The 18,452-nt window shown below is 45.4% G+C and overlaps 1 protein-coding gene across 2 annotated transcripts; it reads right to left on the reverse strand.

Annotated features, from left to right (window-relative positions):
- Positions 1–301: 301 nt before the first annotated feature.
- Positions 302–17,173, reverse strand: LOC144486270 (uncharacterized). Of its 2 annotated transcripts, none has more exons than XM_078204340.1 (2): positions 16,964–17,173; positions 302–1,875 (listed from the first exon to the last, which is right to left on the reverse strand). In XM_078204340.1, exon 2 carries the CDS (start codon positions 1,853–1,855, stop codon positions 731–733), a length of 1,125 nt encoding a protein of 374 aa, XP_078060466.1. In that variant the 5' UTR covers positions 1,856–1,875; positions 16,964–17,173; the 3' UTR covers positions 302–730. The 2 variants fall into 2 exon arrangements, with proteins under 2 accessions (XP_078060466.1, XP_078060460.1); XM_078204334.1 differs by lacking the exon at positions 16,964–17,173 and adding an exon at positions 12,652–12,778.
- Between the last annotated feature and the right edge of the window lie 1,279 nt (positions 17,174–18,452).

Raw genomic sequence — 18,452 nt, forward strand, 5'->3', positions numbered from 1 at the left:
TCTGGTTCATTTGCTTGAATGTATCACTCTACCTTCTAGAATGTTACAAAGCATTTTGCAACTGATTAGTTACTATGTGCAGTCACTACTTTTCTGTTTAAGAATGGAAGCATCAGTGCAACCTATTGAAATGAAAAGAAGCACAGCAGCCAATTCACCAGCAGTAAAACCTCACACACAACATATGGGACAAATGGCCATTTGATTTGTTTCTGGACGGGATACTGTGCAAATCATGGAATCAGAGAAGATGGAGATTTTCCCCATTGGGACATGAAACATCTGGATTGAGGACACAGGAGAATTTAATCCCCTTTATTCATGAAGGTGAAGGGATTATGCTTAACTCAATATTGGTAAAATAGTTCAGGTTTTATCACCTGGAATAGCCCAGGATCTACAGCACAAACAGTCCATTCAGTCCAGTGTTGATAGTCCTTCCTCCCCTAATGATCTCTCTTCATCTGGCCACAATGTACCTCTCTCTGCAAAATAAAGCAGTACATTGTACAAAGACAATTCCTCAAATGTTATATCACTTTATCCATCACAAAATCTCTAACTGTTCTCTGGTAGTAATACAGAGAAATCCACATCACAACAATTTTTCAAAGGCTGCCGTGAATTTTCATAAATTTTCTTTTAAGCATTTTTGATGATGAGGCCCAAATGTTTCAGGTGTTGGGATATTTAGTGCGGCTCAAAATATCCCAGTGAATATTTCACGCCATTACTCTTCACGTGCCAAAACCGGATTTTGTTCCTGTAATTCTGGCAAGACTGCTCGGACGTAGAAATCTTCCAGTTTGTCCACAGCATTCCCCCAGAACTTTCTGTCAGACTCCACTGGGACAATGGCAACCTCGCGGTTAGTGTAGACCACAAAGTCAGCCTTCTCGAGGTCCAGGACTGCTAACTGACACTGAATCTGGGTGAAGTAGGGGTGATCCTTCTTCAGCTGAAATTCCCCTTTGTTGTATTGCAAGCAGAAATTTCTGTCTCCACAGGCCTCTCTGACAGTGTGGTCCCTGTGCTTGTATGGACACTTGACCTCCACGAGGCCAACAGTATCACCCATTGTTTTGTCGACCACTATTCCATCAGGACTTGCTGCCAACCAGTCCTTCTCTGGGTCAATGAACAACCCACATGATTGGACAGATATATGGTGCCCAGTGTCCTCAGACTTCAGCTTTTCATATTTGCGGATGGCAACAGATTCATTCTGGACGCCCCATTTCATCGCAGGAGTCATAACCTTTGAACCTTGGCCCACAACGGACTTCAGGTAGGACTGAGGGACCTCAGTGCTTTTTCCATTCACAAACTTGCAGTGAGAAATCTTGTGTGCGACTGAGGCTGTGATCCGGTTCCTGCGCTGCTCAAACCACACCGGGTTTTCCCTTTGACCCTGTGTCTCTTTCTCGATTTCCTCTTTCCTCTGTCTACTGATCATCGCTGGCTGTGAGGAAATTCTGGGCTGGCTCTTTTGGTCATCTTGGCTTCTGGTGCCTGTCACTTTGCCCAACGCCTTGGATCCAGAGCTGGCATTGCCAACAACCACCGTGCGTCGCGTGGCGTCATTATCACTGCTTTCTGCTCCTCTGGTAATTGATTTTGTAGATGTTTGTGCTGCAGGGTTTCTGGTTTTAGCCGTTCGGTTCGAAGGTCTTCCTTTATTTGAAGGGCTAGCTGAGCTGGGACTGTTAGCCTTTACCTCTCCTCTCTGGCTACCAGATCCTGAACCCTTGGGACTGGCTGCTTTTGTGGCTACTGGTAGCGCTCCCTCCCGAGGTTCAGGTTTGTTTGGGTTAGTGCCCAGCTTTCTCTGATGAGGAGATGGTCTTCCTGCCATTTGGAAAATGGTTCAAGTTTCTGTAAATAAAAACACCAATTAGAAAACAAAACTTTAAAATGGGGTTTGCATCAGTCAAAAGAAGCAGGTGCAACAGAGGCACAGGATGTAGCAGTTCACTTATACAGAGGGTGGAAGAGTTTAGATTACATCACAGACAGGGTCACTGAGTGTCTTGTTTCATTAGAGCAAAGGGAAAAAGGGATCAAATGTGGCGCAAGTTATTAGGAAAATAGGAATTAGGAATGAGAATCAGCAATTCAGCCTTTCGAGCCTGCTCCACCATTCTATATGATCATCGCTGATCTCCATCTCATCCTAACTCCACTTCTCTGTCTTTTCCCCATAGCCCTTTATCCCGCTTTTGATCAAATATTTATCTCTTTCTTGAATCCATTGATTGAGTTTTGCATCCACTGCACTCTGAGGCAGTGAGTTCCATAGATTCACAACCTTCTGTGAGACGTAGCTTCTCCTTATCTCTGTCTTGAACCTCCACTTTCTTACTCCACAACTGTGACCTATTGTCCTAGACTGTTCTAGAAGGGGGAACATTTGGTTAACATTTACTTTATCAATCCTGTTGAGTATTTTATAAACCTCAATCATTCTCCTGTACTCCAGCGAGTACAAGCACAAGCTACTCAACCGCACCTCATGCAACAGCCCCTTCAAACCTGGAGTCAATCTAGTGAACCTCTCCTGAACCGTCTCCAGTGCCACCACATCCTTCCCCAAAGAAGGTGACAAAAACTTATTGTTTGCATAGTGGTTACATTGCTGCACTCGTCACATCCCAGTCAGTTTGAGAATTTGAAATCAGGTGAAAAAAATCTGGTTTCAATAAAAGTGGCCATGAAGCTGTTAGATTGTGAAAATCCATCTGGTTCACCAAAGTATTTTAGGGAAGGAAATCTGCTGTGCTGACGTATTCTGGCCTATATGCAACTCCAGTCCTACACCAATCTGGATGATTCTGAATTTACCTAGCAAGCTGCTATTATGCCAACGGTTCAAGAAGTCAACTCACCACTACCTACTCGGGGCAATTAGAGTGATAATTGCTGGTCTTGCCAGTGACACTCACATCTTGAGAATAAATATAAAATGAGGAGAGGGTTTGGTAAGATTACTCAGGACTAGGTGTTGATGATGAGCTAAATAGAGATTATGGATATTGAAGGAGAGGAACAATAAAAATACTTAAAAGGTCAAAACAAATGACCAATCAGTCCACAAAATGGAAGCTGAAAAGGAAACATTAGGGAGGTTACGAAAAGCTTTGACCAAAGGGATGAACTGCTAAATATTGACAAAAACAGTCCATTCAGCCCTAACGCCACAGGCTGGTATCCCTGTTTCATTCAAACCTCCTCCCATTTCTCTTTACATCGCATTATCAATATATCTTTCCACTCCTCCCGCCCCTCCCCCCATTTGTTTGTGTAAACACAAATACATTCTCACACCTCTCTCACATGGGGAGATAAAGAACAAACAGAAGAAAATTACAACACAGGAACAGGCCCTTCGGCCCTCCAAGCCTGCACCGACCATGCTGCCTGACTTAACTAAAACCCCCTACGCTTCCGGGGACCATATCCCTCTATTCCCATCTCATTCATGTACTTGTCAAGACACCCCTTAAAAGTCACTACCGTATCCGCTTCCACTACCTCCCCCAGCAACAAGTTCCAGGCACCCACCACCCTCTGTGTAAAAAATCTGCCTCGTACATCTCTTTTAAAAAACTTGCCCCTCGCACCTTAAACCTATGCCCCCTAGTAATTGACTCTTCCACCCTGGGAAAAAGCTTCTGACTATCCACTCTGTCCATGCCTCTGTAGACTTCTATCAGGTCTCCCCTCAACCTCCGTCGCTCCAGTGAGAACAAACCAAGTTTCTCCAACCTCTCCTCATAGCTAATGCCCTTCATACCAGGCAACATCCTGGTAAATCTTTTCTGTACCCTCTCCAAAGCCTCCACATCCTTCTGGTAGTAGGGCGACCAGAATTGAACACTATATTCCAAGTGCAGCCTCACTAAGGTTCTATAAAGCTGCAACATGACTTGCCAATTTTTGAACTCAATACCCTGGCCGATGAAGGCAAGCATACCGTATGCCTTCTTGACTACCTTCTCCACCTGCATTGCCACTTTCAGTGACCTGTGTACCTGTACACCCAGATCCCTTTGCCTAGCAATACTCTTAAGGGTTCTGCCATTTACTGTATATTTCCTATCTGTATTAGACCTTCCAAAATGCATTACCTCACATTTGTCCGGATTAAACTCCATCTGCCATCTCTCCGCCCAAGTCTCCAACTGATCTATTTCCTGCTGTATCCTCTGATGGTCCTCATCGCTATCCGCAAATCCACCAACATTTGTGTCATCCGCAAACTTACTAATCAATCCAGTTACATTTTCCTCCAAATCATTTATATATATTACAAACAGCAAAGGTTCCAGCACTGATCCCTGAGTAACACCACTTGTCACAGCCCTCCATTCAGAAACGCACCCTTCCACTGCTACCCTCTGTCTTCTTTGACCGAGCCAGTTTTGTATCCACCTTGCCAGCTCACCTCTGATCCCATGCGACTTCACCTTCTGCACCATGAGGGACCTTGTCAAAGGCTTTACTGAAGTCCATGTAGACAACATCCATTGCCCTACCCTCATCAATCATCTTCGTCACTTCCTCGAAAAACGCGATCAAGTTCATGAGACATGACCTCCCCTTCACAAAACCATGTTGCCTCTCACTAATACGTCCACTTATTTCCAAGTGGGAATAAATCCTGTCTCGAAGAATCCTCTCCAATAATTTCCCTACCACTGATGTAAGACTCACCGCCTGTAATTACCTGGATTATTCTTGCTACCCTTCTTAAACAAAGGAACAACATTGGCTATTCTCCAATCCTCTGGGACCTCCCCTGTAGCCAGTGAGGATACAAAGATTTCTCTCAAGGCCCCAGCAATTTCCTCCCTTGCCTCTCTCAGTATTCTGGGGTATATCCCATCAGGCCCTGGAGACTTGTCTACCTTGATGTTTCTCAAGAACCCCAATACCTCCTCCTTTTTGATCTCAACATGACTCAAACTATCTACACATCCTTTCCCAGACTCATCATCCACCAAGTCCTTCTCTTTGGTGAATACTGACACAAAGTACTCATTTAATACCTCGCCCATTTCCTCTGCTCCACACATAGATTCCCTCCCTTGTCCTCGAGTGGACCAACCCTCTCCCTGACTACCCTCTTGTTCTTTATATATGCGCAAAAAGCCTTGGGATTTTCCTCAATCCTGCTGGCCAATGCTTTTTCATGACCTCTTTTAGCCCTCCTTACTCCTTGCTTAAGTTTCTTTCTACTTTCCTTGTATTCCACACTTGCTTCGTGTGTTCCCAGCCTCCCAACTTTGACAAATGCTTCCTTTTTCTCTTTGACTCGGCCCACAATATCTCTCGTTATCCAAGGTTCCCAAAACTTGCCATATTCATCCTTCATCCTTACAGGAATGTGCTGGTCCTGAATCCCTATCAACTTTCACTTGAAAGCCTCCCACATGCCAGATGCTGATTTGTCCTCAAACATCTGCCCCCAATCTACATTCTTCAGTTCCTGCCTAATATTGTTGTAATTAGCCTTCCCCCAATTTAGCACCTTAACTTGAGGACTATACTTATATTTATCCATCAGTACCTTAAAGCTTACTGAATTGTGGTCACTGTTCCCGAGATGGTGGTATAATGATAATGTCACTAGAATAATCCAGCGGTCTGACCTAATGTGGGTTCAAATCGCACCACAGCACCTGGTGGAATTTAGTTTCAATGAAAAACTCTGGAATATAAACTAAACTCGGTAACGGTGAAAGTCATTGAATGTTGTAAAATTCCTTACAAGGAAAGGAAATCTGCCATTCTTACCTGGTTGACTCTTACCTGCCATCTGAAATAGCTCACAAGCCCCTCAGTTCAGGGCCAATTAGGGATGGACAACAATGCTGGCCTTGCCAGAAACACTCACATCCCACGACAGATTTAAAACAAACTCTGGGGTTAAAGAACCTGATTTCCCCAATTGGATTTATTAATGACTATCTTTTATTTATGACTCTTAGTTTCCTCCGCCTCAGTGGAAACAACCTTTCTCTCTTTCAAACTCTAACATAATTTTATCATTTTTAAATGGCCAGCCCTGATGAAATGGAAACCCAATATCTTTCTGAATTGTTGTAACCTTGCAGTGCTGGTATCATCTTTGAAAATAGGTTTTGTGACTTCTCCATTGCATCTCTCTCCTTTTTTTGACATGGAACCCAAAGCAAACACATAACAAGTGTGATCTGAGAAAGATTCCATGTACAATTTACCATAACTTCTCTCTTTCCAATTCTCACTCTCAAGAAACAAACCCGAGTGCTTTGTTTTCTTTTAAAACACAGTCTTATTAACCTGCGTTGTGATTTTTAATGATTTAAGTATCTATAAGCCCAAACCTTTCTGTTCCCTCCCCATTAAAGATTTATTTCCCAAGGAGCACGTAGCTCCTTTTACTTCCTTCCAAAATGCAACACCTCACTTATCGATACTGAAGTTCATTTGCCAACTCCACACCCATTCTGCAAGTTTATTTGTGACTTCCTGTATTTTGTTGCAGTTTTCCTCCAAATTAAGTACACCCCCTTCCCAATTTGGTGGAGGGGTTGTAAAGAGGAATTGAAGAAGTTAAAGCATTAAGGTTTAAGGAACCATTGAGAGCACGGACTCTAAGAAGTAGAAGGCACAACTGCCAACTGTGTAGTGAATCGGGGGATATGCCAGGGTCCAGAATCAGAAGAATGAAGTGATATGAGAGGGAGGTAAAGCTGGAGGAGGTTACAGACAAAGGTATCTTTAACATCAAAAAACATCACAAGACATTTTAGAGGTTTATACATCTCCACAATCCATTGAGGGATTTAAACACAAGGTTGAGAATTTTAAAGTTAAGACTTTACTGGACTTGGAGTCAATGTAGGTTAATGAATGTGTGAATGGAATGAGTTAGGATCCAGGTAACAGAGTTTATCATAGAAATCATAGAAACCCTACAATACAGAAAGAGGCCACTTGGCCCATCGAGTCTGCACCGACCACAATCCCACCCAGGCCCTAGCCCCATATCCCTACATAGTTACCCACTAATCCCTCTAACCTACACATCTCAGGACACTAAGGGCAATTTAGAATGGCCAATCAACCTAACCCGCACATCTTTGGACTATGGGAGGAAACCGGAGCACCCGGAGGAAACCCACGCAGACACGAGGAGAATGTGCAAACTTCACACAGACAGTGACCCAAGCCGGGAATCGAACCCAGGTCCCTGGAGCTGTGAAGCAGCAGTGCTAACCGTGCCGCCCCACGGTAAACACCTTGTGTTTAAATCCCTCAATGGATTGTGGAGATGTATAAATCTCTAAAATGTCTTGTGATGTTTTTTGATGTTAAAGATACCTTTGTCTGTAACCTCCTCCAGCTTTACCTCCCTCTCATATCACTTCATTCTTCTGATTCTGGACCCTGGCATATCCCCCGATTCACTACACAGTTGGCAGGAGTTTACAATGAGCTGAGTTTACATGGGTAACCAGGAGCATGTTTCAATAGTGGAGTCTGCAGATGAGAAAGGCATTGATGAGTTGCAGTAGCTGATAAACTCAGGCAAAGTGGGGAGGCAGGAGGAGGGGACAGGGAAAATGTTTCAGCAGTGAAGTGGGTGGTCTTTGCGATCGAGAGAATATGTGGTCAGAGGCTCAGAGTCAGATAGAAGACAAACAACCTGCGGGGAACAGAGATAAAGGCATCTGTCTTCCCAGTGTTTAAATGTAGCAAATGACAACTCTTTAAAGACAAGATGTTAAAGAAGTGACATGACAGCAGACAGATAGTAGGAGAGATGGAGAGAGAGAGAATACAAAGTGAGGTTAAAGTCAATTAATAACAGGATTATGAGGACTTCAGATTTATGACCAGAAAAAAAAGGGAAGCAGAATTTAAAATTATTTTAAAAAGGGAAGTGGATGAAAATTTGAAAAAAGAAATTTAGAGACAATGGGAAAGGGGAATGGATTAGAATGGAGAGGATATGAGGGATCTAGCACCAGCAGTGTGATGGGCTGAATGGTCTCATTCTGTGCTGCAATTCCAATGTGGCAAAATAGAAACTCTTTCAAAAAATATAGTTTTTGCCTTTGATAGGCTCTGTGTCCCAGATTAGTCTAACACCATAAAATTAGTAAGCGGTTAAATTTAACAAACCAATGTCAAATGGCTTCTGCCATGACTGCCATTAACTAGTCTTTGGGTATTTTTGGGGGGGGTTTTAGAAACAGCAAGTAGATAGTGCAATCAAATATAAATCAGAACCACAACAATTTGTATTTATATAAAACCTTCAAAAGGAATAAAATATTACAAAGTGTTTCACAGGAGCTACTATCAAACAATAAGAACATAAGAACTAGGAGCAGGAGTAGGCCATCTGGCCCCTCGAGCCTGCTCCATCATTCAATAAGATCATGGCTGATCTTTTTGTGGACTCAGCTCCACTTATCCACCCGCTCACCATAACCCTTAACTCCTTTACTGTTCAAAAATTTGTCTATCCTTGCCTTAAAAGCATTCAATGAGATAGCCTCAACTGCTTCACTGGGCAGGGACTTCCACAGATTCACAACCCTTTGTGTGAAGAAGTTCCTCCTCAACTCAGTCCTAAATCTGTTTCCCCTTATTTTGAGGCTATGCCCCCTAGTTCTAGTTTCACCCGCCAGTGGAAACAACTTCCCTGCTTCTATCTTATCTATTCCCTTCATAATCTTATATGTTTCTATAAGATCTCTCCTCATTCTTCTACATTCCAATGAGTATAGCCCCAGTCTACTCAGTCTCTCCTCATAAGCCAATCCTCTCAACTCCGGAATCAATGGAAATAACAAGACACAGAAGATGGCCAAATGCTTGTTTAGCAGAAGTAGGTTTTAGGGATTGTATTATTTTTAAAAATCTACAAAGTGGGAGAGAAGCAGAAAGATTAATGAGAGGGAATTCTAGAACTCAGGGCTGAGACAGCTGAAAGCACAGCAGTCAAAGGTGGGAGGAGTGGTTAAAGTCTGGAATGGGCAGGAGGCCAGAACTGAAAGAACACAAGTTCTTGGTGTTTTTTAGGACTGGAGGAGATTACAGCCAGAGGAAGGGGTGGGACCAAGGAAGGATTTGAAAATAAGGATGAGAATTTTTAGTTGCAGATCTTACCTCACCTGGACGCAGTCTAGATCAGCGAGCAAAGGGACTTAGACATGGAAACAGTTTTAAATTAATGGAGGGTGGAGGATGGAGGTCGACTAGTGGACAGCATTGGAAGAATCAAATCTGTCAATAACAAAGGCCTGGCTAAAGGTTTCAGCAGCAGATGAGCTAAGGTGGGGTGAAGGTGGATAATGTTGTGGAGGTGGAAGTGAAGCATGTTGGTGATGGAGAGGGTATAGGTTTGTAACTCAAGATTGTCTATCGACCCGACTCTTAGCAATTCCTTTCAGGATACTAAAACTCTCAACCAAATCACCCCTTAATATTCCATATTTCAGGAAATACAAACTGATGTAATTTATCTAAGTTAACCTTGCAGTTTCAGTGATGTTGGAGGAGGAATAAATATTGACCAGAACACCAAAGGGAATATATATAACTGAGCCATTTCGATGAGGAAGAGCTTGAGGTGACAAATTAGCTATTATTATAACAAAACTCGAGCTCCCTTGGAGATTTGGTATTCCTGTCTCTGTCCTGATGAGTTCAAGATGGAAAGCTTCAACAGGATGTTTCTTTTTTCATAATGGAGCTCAGCAGCCTTGGCTTCTTAGGGAAGAGACAAAGAATCAGCTCGAGGTCAGTCACACTGACAGTTGGGAATAAAAGCATGGCCAATGACAAAAGGCTGGAAGTTATTTCATACAATTCTAGAATGATATAATGCTGAAGGAGGCCTTTAGAAAGAATCATAGAATCCCTACAGTACAGAAAAAAGCCATTCAGCCCATCGAGCCTGCATCGACAACAATCCCACCCTATCCCCGTAATCCCACATATTTACCCTTCTAGCCTCCCCCCAAAACTAGGATCAATTTAGCATGACCAATGAACCTAACCTGCACATCTTTGGACTGTGGGAGGAAACCGGAGCACCCAGAGGAAACCCACGCAGACACAGGGAGAACATGCAAACTCTGCACAGACAGTGACCCAAACCAAGAATTGAACCCAGGTCTCTGGCGCTGTGAGGCAGCTGTGCTAACCACTCTGCCACCATGCCGTCCCAAAGGGTTAGCATAATGCCCTTGTTTTCATACTCTGTGCCTCTAAGTATCAAGTCAAGGATCCCACGTGACATTTTGACAATCTCTCTTGTCCTGCCACCTTCAGATATCCTTGTGTAACCCCCTGCTGACCACTATATGGGGCTACTATTCAAATATTCAATCAACAGGATCCCGAATTCCTAGCGGTTGATGTTGATTTGGCTAATTCCCTGTTTACCCATAAATGTCAGTACTGTAATCGGAATATCAAAAATAAATTTAACAACAAATATAATTAACAGATATAAAACAGTGAGCTCTGATCTATAACCGTTGGGGCCCATCCATTGGTACACACATGGGGAAACTCGTCCTCAGTAACACACTTGTAGATACTGTTCCAGTTGGATTGTATAGTCCCCACCAGTTACTCACCACACACACACACACACAGTCCAGAAGAGACACACGTGTGGAAGATGATGCTGTAGGAGGCAGAGGTGCCGAGCTATCCGTGCAGCAAGGCAGGTCCAGTGCACTGAAGGCTGGCCTCCTCGGCAGTAATGAAAAGAACAGGCAGGAGAACGCCTGGCTGCCTCTCACTCCAAACCGAATTCTCACTGCCTGGGAAAAGCTCCTCTTCAAAACGTGGCTCTCTCTCTCTCTGCACACTCCCTGCCTCACTCCACAGCTGCTTCACTTCCTGGCGCCTTTGTCTTCTTCCCGCCCCCAGAGCAATTCGATTGGCCCAGCCCACATCACTCAACAAACAGCATCCTGTTCAGCAAACAGGACACTGAAGCCCACAAGGGACAAAGAACACTTGTAAATGTCTTCCGCATTTTTCTCAGTCCCTTACACTTGTACATATAAGAACTGGGGGCAGGAGTAGCAAACTCTGTTCTCGTTCCTGCACGCCCTTTAAAATTGTACAATTTACTCTATATTGCCTCACTTTGCAGTTCTCAGCAAAATGAATTACTCTACATTTCCCCAAGTTAAAACGGCATCTTCCATCTGTCTGTCCATTTCACCTGTCCTCTTGAAGTCTGGTAATATCCTCCTCACTGATAAGATCATAACAAAGAGGAAGAGGAGGCCATTTGGCCCATCATTCAACATCATGGCTAACCTAATCACCGCCTTACCTCTGCTTTGCTAACTGACCCCATAACCCTCGACTCCCCTGTCACCAACTGTTTATTATAATTCAGAGTCTGGTGTCATCTGGAAACTTTGAGATTGTGCCAATTCATTAGTGTCAGAAAGTGCAACAATCCTAATACTGACACTGAGAAAACTGCACTGTGTTCCTTCTTCCAGTCTGAAAAACATTCACCACAATTCTCTGCTTTCTTCCCTTAGTCAATGATATGTTTGTGTAGGTTGTACCCATCTCTCTTCTTTGAATGAGGCTTCCAATCAGCCATTGGAGGCAGTGTTGAAAATTTGCTTCCAACACCCCCAGCGTATATTTTTAAAATTCTTTAATGGGATGAGGGCAAGGCCAGAATTTCATCCGTAACTGTTCTTGAACTGAGTGGCTTGCTTGGCAATTAAGTTCAGAGGGCATTTAAAAGTCAACCACCCATTGCTGTGGCCCTGGAGTCACAGGTAAGTTCACCCATTGTATTTCCCATTACAACATGGAGAATTGTCAGTGTCACTTTAAATGAGGTTTGTATGAGGAGTCGACAGGTTTCTCTATTATAGGGGGAGAGGTCAGTGAGACTCACTGCAGAGTTCATTCGAAGAGCTGGCACAGAGTGGATGGGTCGAATGGCCTCCTCCTGTGCTGTATGATTCTATGGCAAGGTGTTCTGCTGTGTGACTGAGGCCCTGTCAAACACTCAGTAAAGGAGCAGAGAGACGCAGCAAAATGAAACCCGGCGGTTAGTGACAACAGCGACTCATTAAATGATCACTTTTCAGCAGCGATTCACTGACTGGGATGGAAATATTTACAGTTATACATCAGCTGATATAAAGTATCCCTGCCAAATGGGTCTTGTCCTGTCTTGTTATCGCTGTGTTTTGTTATGTAAATCCCCAGCTGACACCAGCCACGGGACAGAACAAGGGAAAAATCACTCATTGTAATACATGATGGTAAAGTGGGGGCTTGTGTCAGAGCCGCTCGGGCTCCACTCAGCAGCCCGCCGCACCCTCCCTGAATCTTCAAGGCAGGGGGAGCCTGGCTGGGCTGATGACTTGGAGTGGAGGGTCCCGCGACACATCTGGGGTCTGGGAGGGTGGGGAGTCGAGACAAGCCCTCATTTCCCCAGGGGTGAGAATCCTCTCAAAATTGAAATGTAACAGGAAACATACAGCAACAGCTGAAACAGAAAGTAATCCAAATCTGAAACTAGATCTCAGTGAAACTTTTAAAGAATCTGAGAAAGTAAATGTCATCCTCCTCACAATGGGGGAAGGGACTCCTTACCTCGGATGCAGGATTTCACCCCTCCTCGTTTCGATCAGATTACAGTGTTCCCACTCCCGAGTGTGCTCTCTCTACTTTGCCAATTCCTGACATACTAAAGCCCTCACCCTGAGGTCACTAGTTCCACCTAACCCCTGACGCAACAACTTGACATTTGAAACCAGGCATGTGAATTTAAAAGGGCAATGTAAGATGCAACATGGACCCCACAACTTTTCTATATAGGTGAATGAACACTTGAAATATCATAACATTCAATGCTATGGGCCAAGTGCTGGGAAGTGGGATTTGTGTAGATTTAGTGTTGTTTTGTCAGTGCAGACTTGATGGGCCGAAGGGTCTCTTTTGTGCACTATGACTCTGACTGTATGTATTCTTCGGATGTGAGCATCCATGTTTAATTGCCCTTTGAGAAGGTGGTGATGAGCTGCCTTCTTGAACCGCTGCAGTCCATGTGGTGTAGGTACACCCACTGTGCTGTTAGGGGCAGCACGGTGGCACAATGGTTAGCACTGCTGCCTCACAGCGCCATGGGCCTGGGTTCGATTCCCGGTTTGTGTCACTGTGCGGAGTTTGCACATTCTCCCTGTGTCCGCAAGAGTTTCCTCCGGGTGCTCCAGTTTCCTCCCACAGTCCAAAGATGTGTGGGTTAGGTGGAATGGCCATACTAAAGTGAGAGGGCATGGGATCCAAGGGGCTGTTGCCTTGTGGATCCAGAACTGGCTTGCCTGCAGAAGGCAGAGAGTGGCTGTGGAGGGGTCTTTCTCTGCATGGAGGTCAGTGACCAGTGGAGTGCCCCAGGGATCTGTTCTGGGACCCTTGCTGTTTGTCATTTTCATAAATGACCTGGATGAGGAAGTGGAGGGATGGGTTGGTAAGTTTGCTGACGACACCAAGGTAGGTGGTGTTGTGGATAGTTTGGAGGGATGTCAGAAGTTGCAGCGAGACATAGATAGAATGCAAGACTGGGCGGAGAAGTGGCAGATGGACTTCAACCCGGATAAGTGTGTGGTGATCCATTTTGGCAGATCCAATGGGATGAAGCAGCAGTATAATATGAAGGGTACCATTCTTAGCAGTGTAGAGGATCAGAAGGACCTTGGGGTCCGGGTCCATAGGACTCTTAAATCGGCCTCGCAGGTGGAGGATGCGGTCAAGAAGGCGTACGGCGTACTGGCCTTCATTAATCGAGGGATTGAGTTTAGGAGTCGGGAGATAATGCTGCAGCTTTATAGGACCCTGGTTAGACCCCACTTGGAGTACTGCGCGCAGTTCTGGTCACCTCATTACAGGAAAGATGTTGAAGCCATTGAAAGGGTGCAGAGGAGATTTACAAGGATGTTGCCTGGATTGGGGGGCATGCCTTATGAGGATAGGTTGAGGGAGCTTGGTCTCTTCTCCCTGGAGAGACGAAGGATGAGAGGTGACCTGATAGAGGTTTACAAGATGTTGAGAGGTCTGGATAGGGTAGACTCTCAGAGGCTATTTCCAAGGGCTGAAATGGTTGCTACGAGAGGACACAGGTTTAAGGTGCTGGGGGGTAGGTACAGAGGAGATGTCAGGGGTAAGTTTTTCACTCAGAGGGTGGTGGGTGAGTGGAATCGGCTGACGTCGGTGGTGGTGGAGGCAAACTCGTTGGGGTCTTTTAAGAGACTTCTGGATGAGTACATGGGATTTAATGGGATTGAGGGCTATAGATAGGCCTAGAGGTGGGGATGTGATCGGCGCAACTTGTGGGCCGAAGGGCCTGTTTGTGCTGTGGCTTTCTATGTTCTATGTTCTAAATTGTCCCTTAATGTCAGGGGGACTAGCTAGGGTATGCATGGGGTTATGGGGATAGGGCCTGGGTGGGATTGTGGTTGGAGCAGACTTGATGGGCCAAATGGCCTCCTTCTGCACTGTAGGATTCTATGTGGAGGGATTTTCAGGATTTTGACCCAGTGTCAGTGAAGAAATGGTGATATATTTCCAAGTCAGGATGGTGAGTGACTTGGACGGGAACCTCCAGGTGGTGGTTGTTCCCTGTATCTGCTGCCCTTGTCCTAGAGTGCAGAAGGCTCGGGTTTGGATGGTGCTGTCTCACCCTGGCAACTAGAGAGTATTTCATCACATTTCTGACTTATGGGCAGTTGGTTCATGAGTCATTTGTCATAGGATTCCCAGTCTCTGACCTGCTCTTGTAGCCACAGTATTTATATGTTTGGCCCAGTTACGTTTCTGGTCAATGGTAAGGATGTTGATGCTGTGGGATTCAGTGATAGTGATGCTGTTGAATGTCAGAGAGTTGGTTACCACTTCTCACAGAGGGGGGTGAATTTGTGGAACTTGCTGCCCCATGGCGCTGTGCAGTCTGAATCATTGAATGGTTTCAAGAAGGAAATATATATATTTCTAATAAAAAAAGGGAAAGAGGGATATGGGGAACAGGTGAGGAGGTGGATTTGAGACCAGGGAGAGATCAGCCATGATCTGATTGAATGGCAGAGCAGGCTCGAAGGGCTGAATTTGCCGAATTCTGCTCCTAATTCCTATGTTGCTATGTTCCCATGTTTGATTCCCTCTTCCTGGAAATGGCCATTGCTTGGAGTTTCTATGGTACAAATGTTACCTGCCACTTATCCCTCTCTCTAGAATCCTTTGATCATAAGATGTAGGGGAAGAAGCAGGCCATTTGGGTAGTCAAGTCTGTTGCTTGATGGAAGGAGGATGTGGCAAGAGCTTGCATATGGGGTTTTCTAACATGGGGAGACTGTTGCCCTGAAGTTACTGTATGGCTCTGACTGAGCAGGGAACTCCCCCACTCTTACCACCTGTTATAGGCGTATCAAAAAGACTTACAGGTTGACAATCAACCTGATTTTGCCACATATCAGCCGAAACCGGAATGTTCTCCAAGACTTGCTGCATTCAGATATAGACTTCTTCAGTATCTGAGGAGTTGTGAATGGAACCAGATACTTTATAATTATCAGAGAACATCCCCACTTCTGACCTTATGACAGAGTGAGGGTTCATCTGTCTACCCCCCACCCCCAGGTATACATTAAGTATTCCATGCTCACTATTTCAGCAGGGGAGGTCTCCCAATGTCCTGGGTTAATATTAGACCCTCAACAAATATCCCTCAAATAGATTATTTGGTCAATATGACATTGCTATTAGTGCAAGCTTACTGTGGACACAGCTCCAACATTGTGACAGTGACTACACTTCAGGAAGTATTTCATTTGCTGTAAAGTACTTTGCAGTGTTTTGAGGTTATAGAATCATAGAATCCTACAGTGCAGAAAGAGGCCATTCGGCCCATCGAGTCTGCACCGACCACAATCCCACCCAGGCCCTATCCACATATCCCTACATATTTTACCCACTAACCCCTCTAACCTATGCATCCCAGGACATTAAAGGGCAATTTAGAATGGCCAATCAACATAACCCGCACATCTTTGGACTGTGGGAGGAAACCGGAGCACCCGGAGGAAACCCACGCAGACACAGGGAGAATGTGCAAACTCCACACAGACAGCGACCCGAGCCAGGATTCGAACCCAGGTCCCTGGAGCTGTGAAGCAGCAGTGCTAACCACTGTGCTACCGTGCAGATGCTATAGATGTATAAGTCTTTTTCAAATTTATTTTGGTGCAGTGTTACTATTTATGGATTGTTAAAACCTATAGAGTTTACAGTAAAAAAAGCAATTATCACCAAACGTCATGTCTGTTGATGGAATAAGGCGTGGGCTCCTGAAATTCACATTCTGGATGACAAGTCCAAGATTGAGTCTTTCGGCTGTGAAACTCACTGTCAGCTCTTGCCTTGATGTTTCTGACTCTGTGGGTGACTCAGACACTGGGGGTAAAGTAGCAATATCACTGAACTAGTAATCCAGCAACCCAGCTGAATGCTCTGAGAAAGTGGGTTCAAATCTCAACAAAGCAGCTGGTTGAATTTAAATTCAATTGATAAATCTGGAATATAGAGCTAGTCTCAGCAATGATGACATGTAACTATTGTGGATTTTTCATAGGATCCCTACAGTGCAGGAGGCCATTCAGCCCATCGAGTCTGCACCGACCACAATCCCACCCAGGCCCTATTCCTGTAACCCCACATATTTACCCTGCTACATTAATGTCCTTTAGGGAAGGAAATCTGCCGTCCTTACCTGGTCTGGCCTAGATGTGACTCCAGACCCATAGCAATGTGGTTGACTCTCAACTGCCCTCTGAAATGACTGACCAAGTCACTCGGTTCAAGGGAAATCATGGATGGGCAACAAATGCTGGCAGCAAAATAATTTCAATAAACTTACCTTCTGTAACCAGTCCCAACTCTGTTTATCACACTGCTCCTGGGTTTCCCTTTGACTGCAGTTGGTAAGCTATTTGACTACAGGAGGCATGCTGTCAGCAGGCATCCAGTTCCTTGCAGCATGGAGACACCCGATAATGATCAGAACTGTGAGCTAGCTACTTGCTAGGATTTCTTGAACCCACTCAGTCTGCCTTGCCCGGGGACATTGAGGCCAAATATAACAACACAGCTGAGTTGACTGAGTCAGAACACGCCCTGGTTCAGGCACATGATTCTAAAAGGGCTGGATCACACTTGCAGTATTTTACACTCACTGTGGAGTCACCAGCAGCTTTGTGTTATGTACAGAATGATTTATAATACAAAGCGAGGGGGAATTGGTTACAGAGTTATTTATTCAGATAATGGAATATTCTGGCTGTCAGACTGTGTAACTGAGAATCCACAAACTGACTCATATCTGGAAAATTCAGTTGTGCTTTGTTTTTGTTCATGGGATTTATTGTAACCCAGGGAACCAGGTGCGGTTGATGATTGACGACAGATCAGATGATCACAGCAACTATTCTGGGCAGGCACCATGTGGGTGGACATTTAAATCCTCCTCAGAACTGGTTCTCTAACAGTACATCATTCTCTTGGTACTGACTTTCGACAATGCCCTCTGACCCTCTGACAGTGCGGCACTCTCTCAGTACTGGCCCTCTGACAGGGCGGCACTCCCTCAGTACTGACCCTCTGACAGTGCGGCACTCCCTCAATACTGACCCTCTGACAGTGCGGCACTCCCTCAGTACTGACCCTCTGACAGGGCGGCACTCCCTCAGCACTGACCCTCTGACAGTGCGGCACTCCCTCAGCACTGACCCTCTGACAGGGCGGCACTCCCTCAGTACTGACCCTCTGACAGTGCAGCACTCCCTCAGCACTGACCCTCTGACAGTGCGGCACTCCCTCAGTACTGACCCTCTGACAGTGCAGCACTCCCTCAGCACTGACCCTCTGACAGTGCAGCACTCCCTCAGCACTGACCCTCTGACAGTGCAGCACTCCCTCAGTACTGGCCCTCTGACAGTGCGGCACTCCCTCAGTACTGACCCTCTGACAGTGCGGCGCTCCCTCAGTACTGACTCTCTGACAGTGCGGCACTCCCTAAGTACTGACCTTCTGACAGGGCAGCACTCCCTCAATACTGGCCCTCTGACAGTGCGGCACTCCCTCAGTACTGACTCTCTGACAGTGCGGCACTCCCTAAGTACTGACCTTCTGACAGGGCAGCACTCCCTCAGTACTGGCCCTCTGACAGTGCAGCACTCCCTCAGTACTGGCCCTCTGACAGTGCAGCACTCCCTCAGTACTGACCCTCTGACAGTGCAGCACTCCCTCAGTACTGGCCCTCTGACAGTGCAGCACTCCCTCAGTACTGACTCTCTGACAGTGCAGCACTCCCTCAATACTGACCCTCCACATTGTGTGGAATGATAAAT

Source organism: Mustelus asterias, chromosome 3, assembly GCF_964213995.1.
Source record: "Mustelus asterias chromosome 3, sMusAst1.hap1.1, whole genome shotgun sequence".
Classification (NCBI taxonomy): domain Eukaryota; kingdom Metazoa; phylum Chordata; class Chondrichthyes; order Carcharhiniformes; family Triakidae; genus Mustelus; species Mustelus asterias.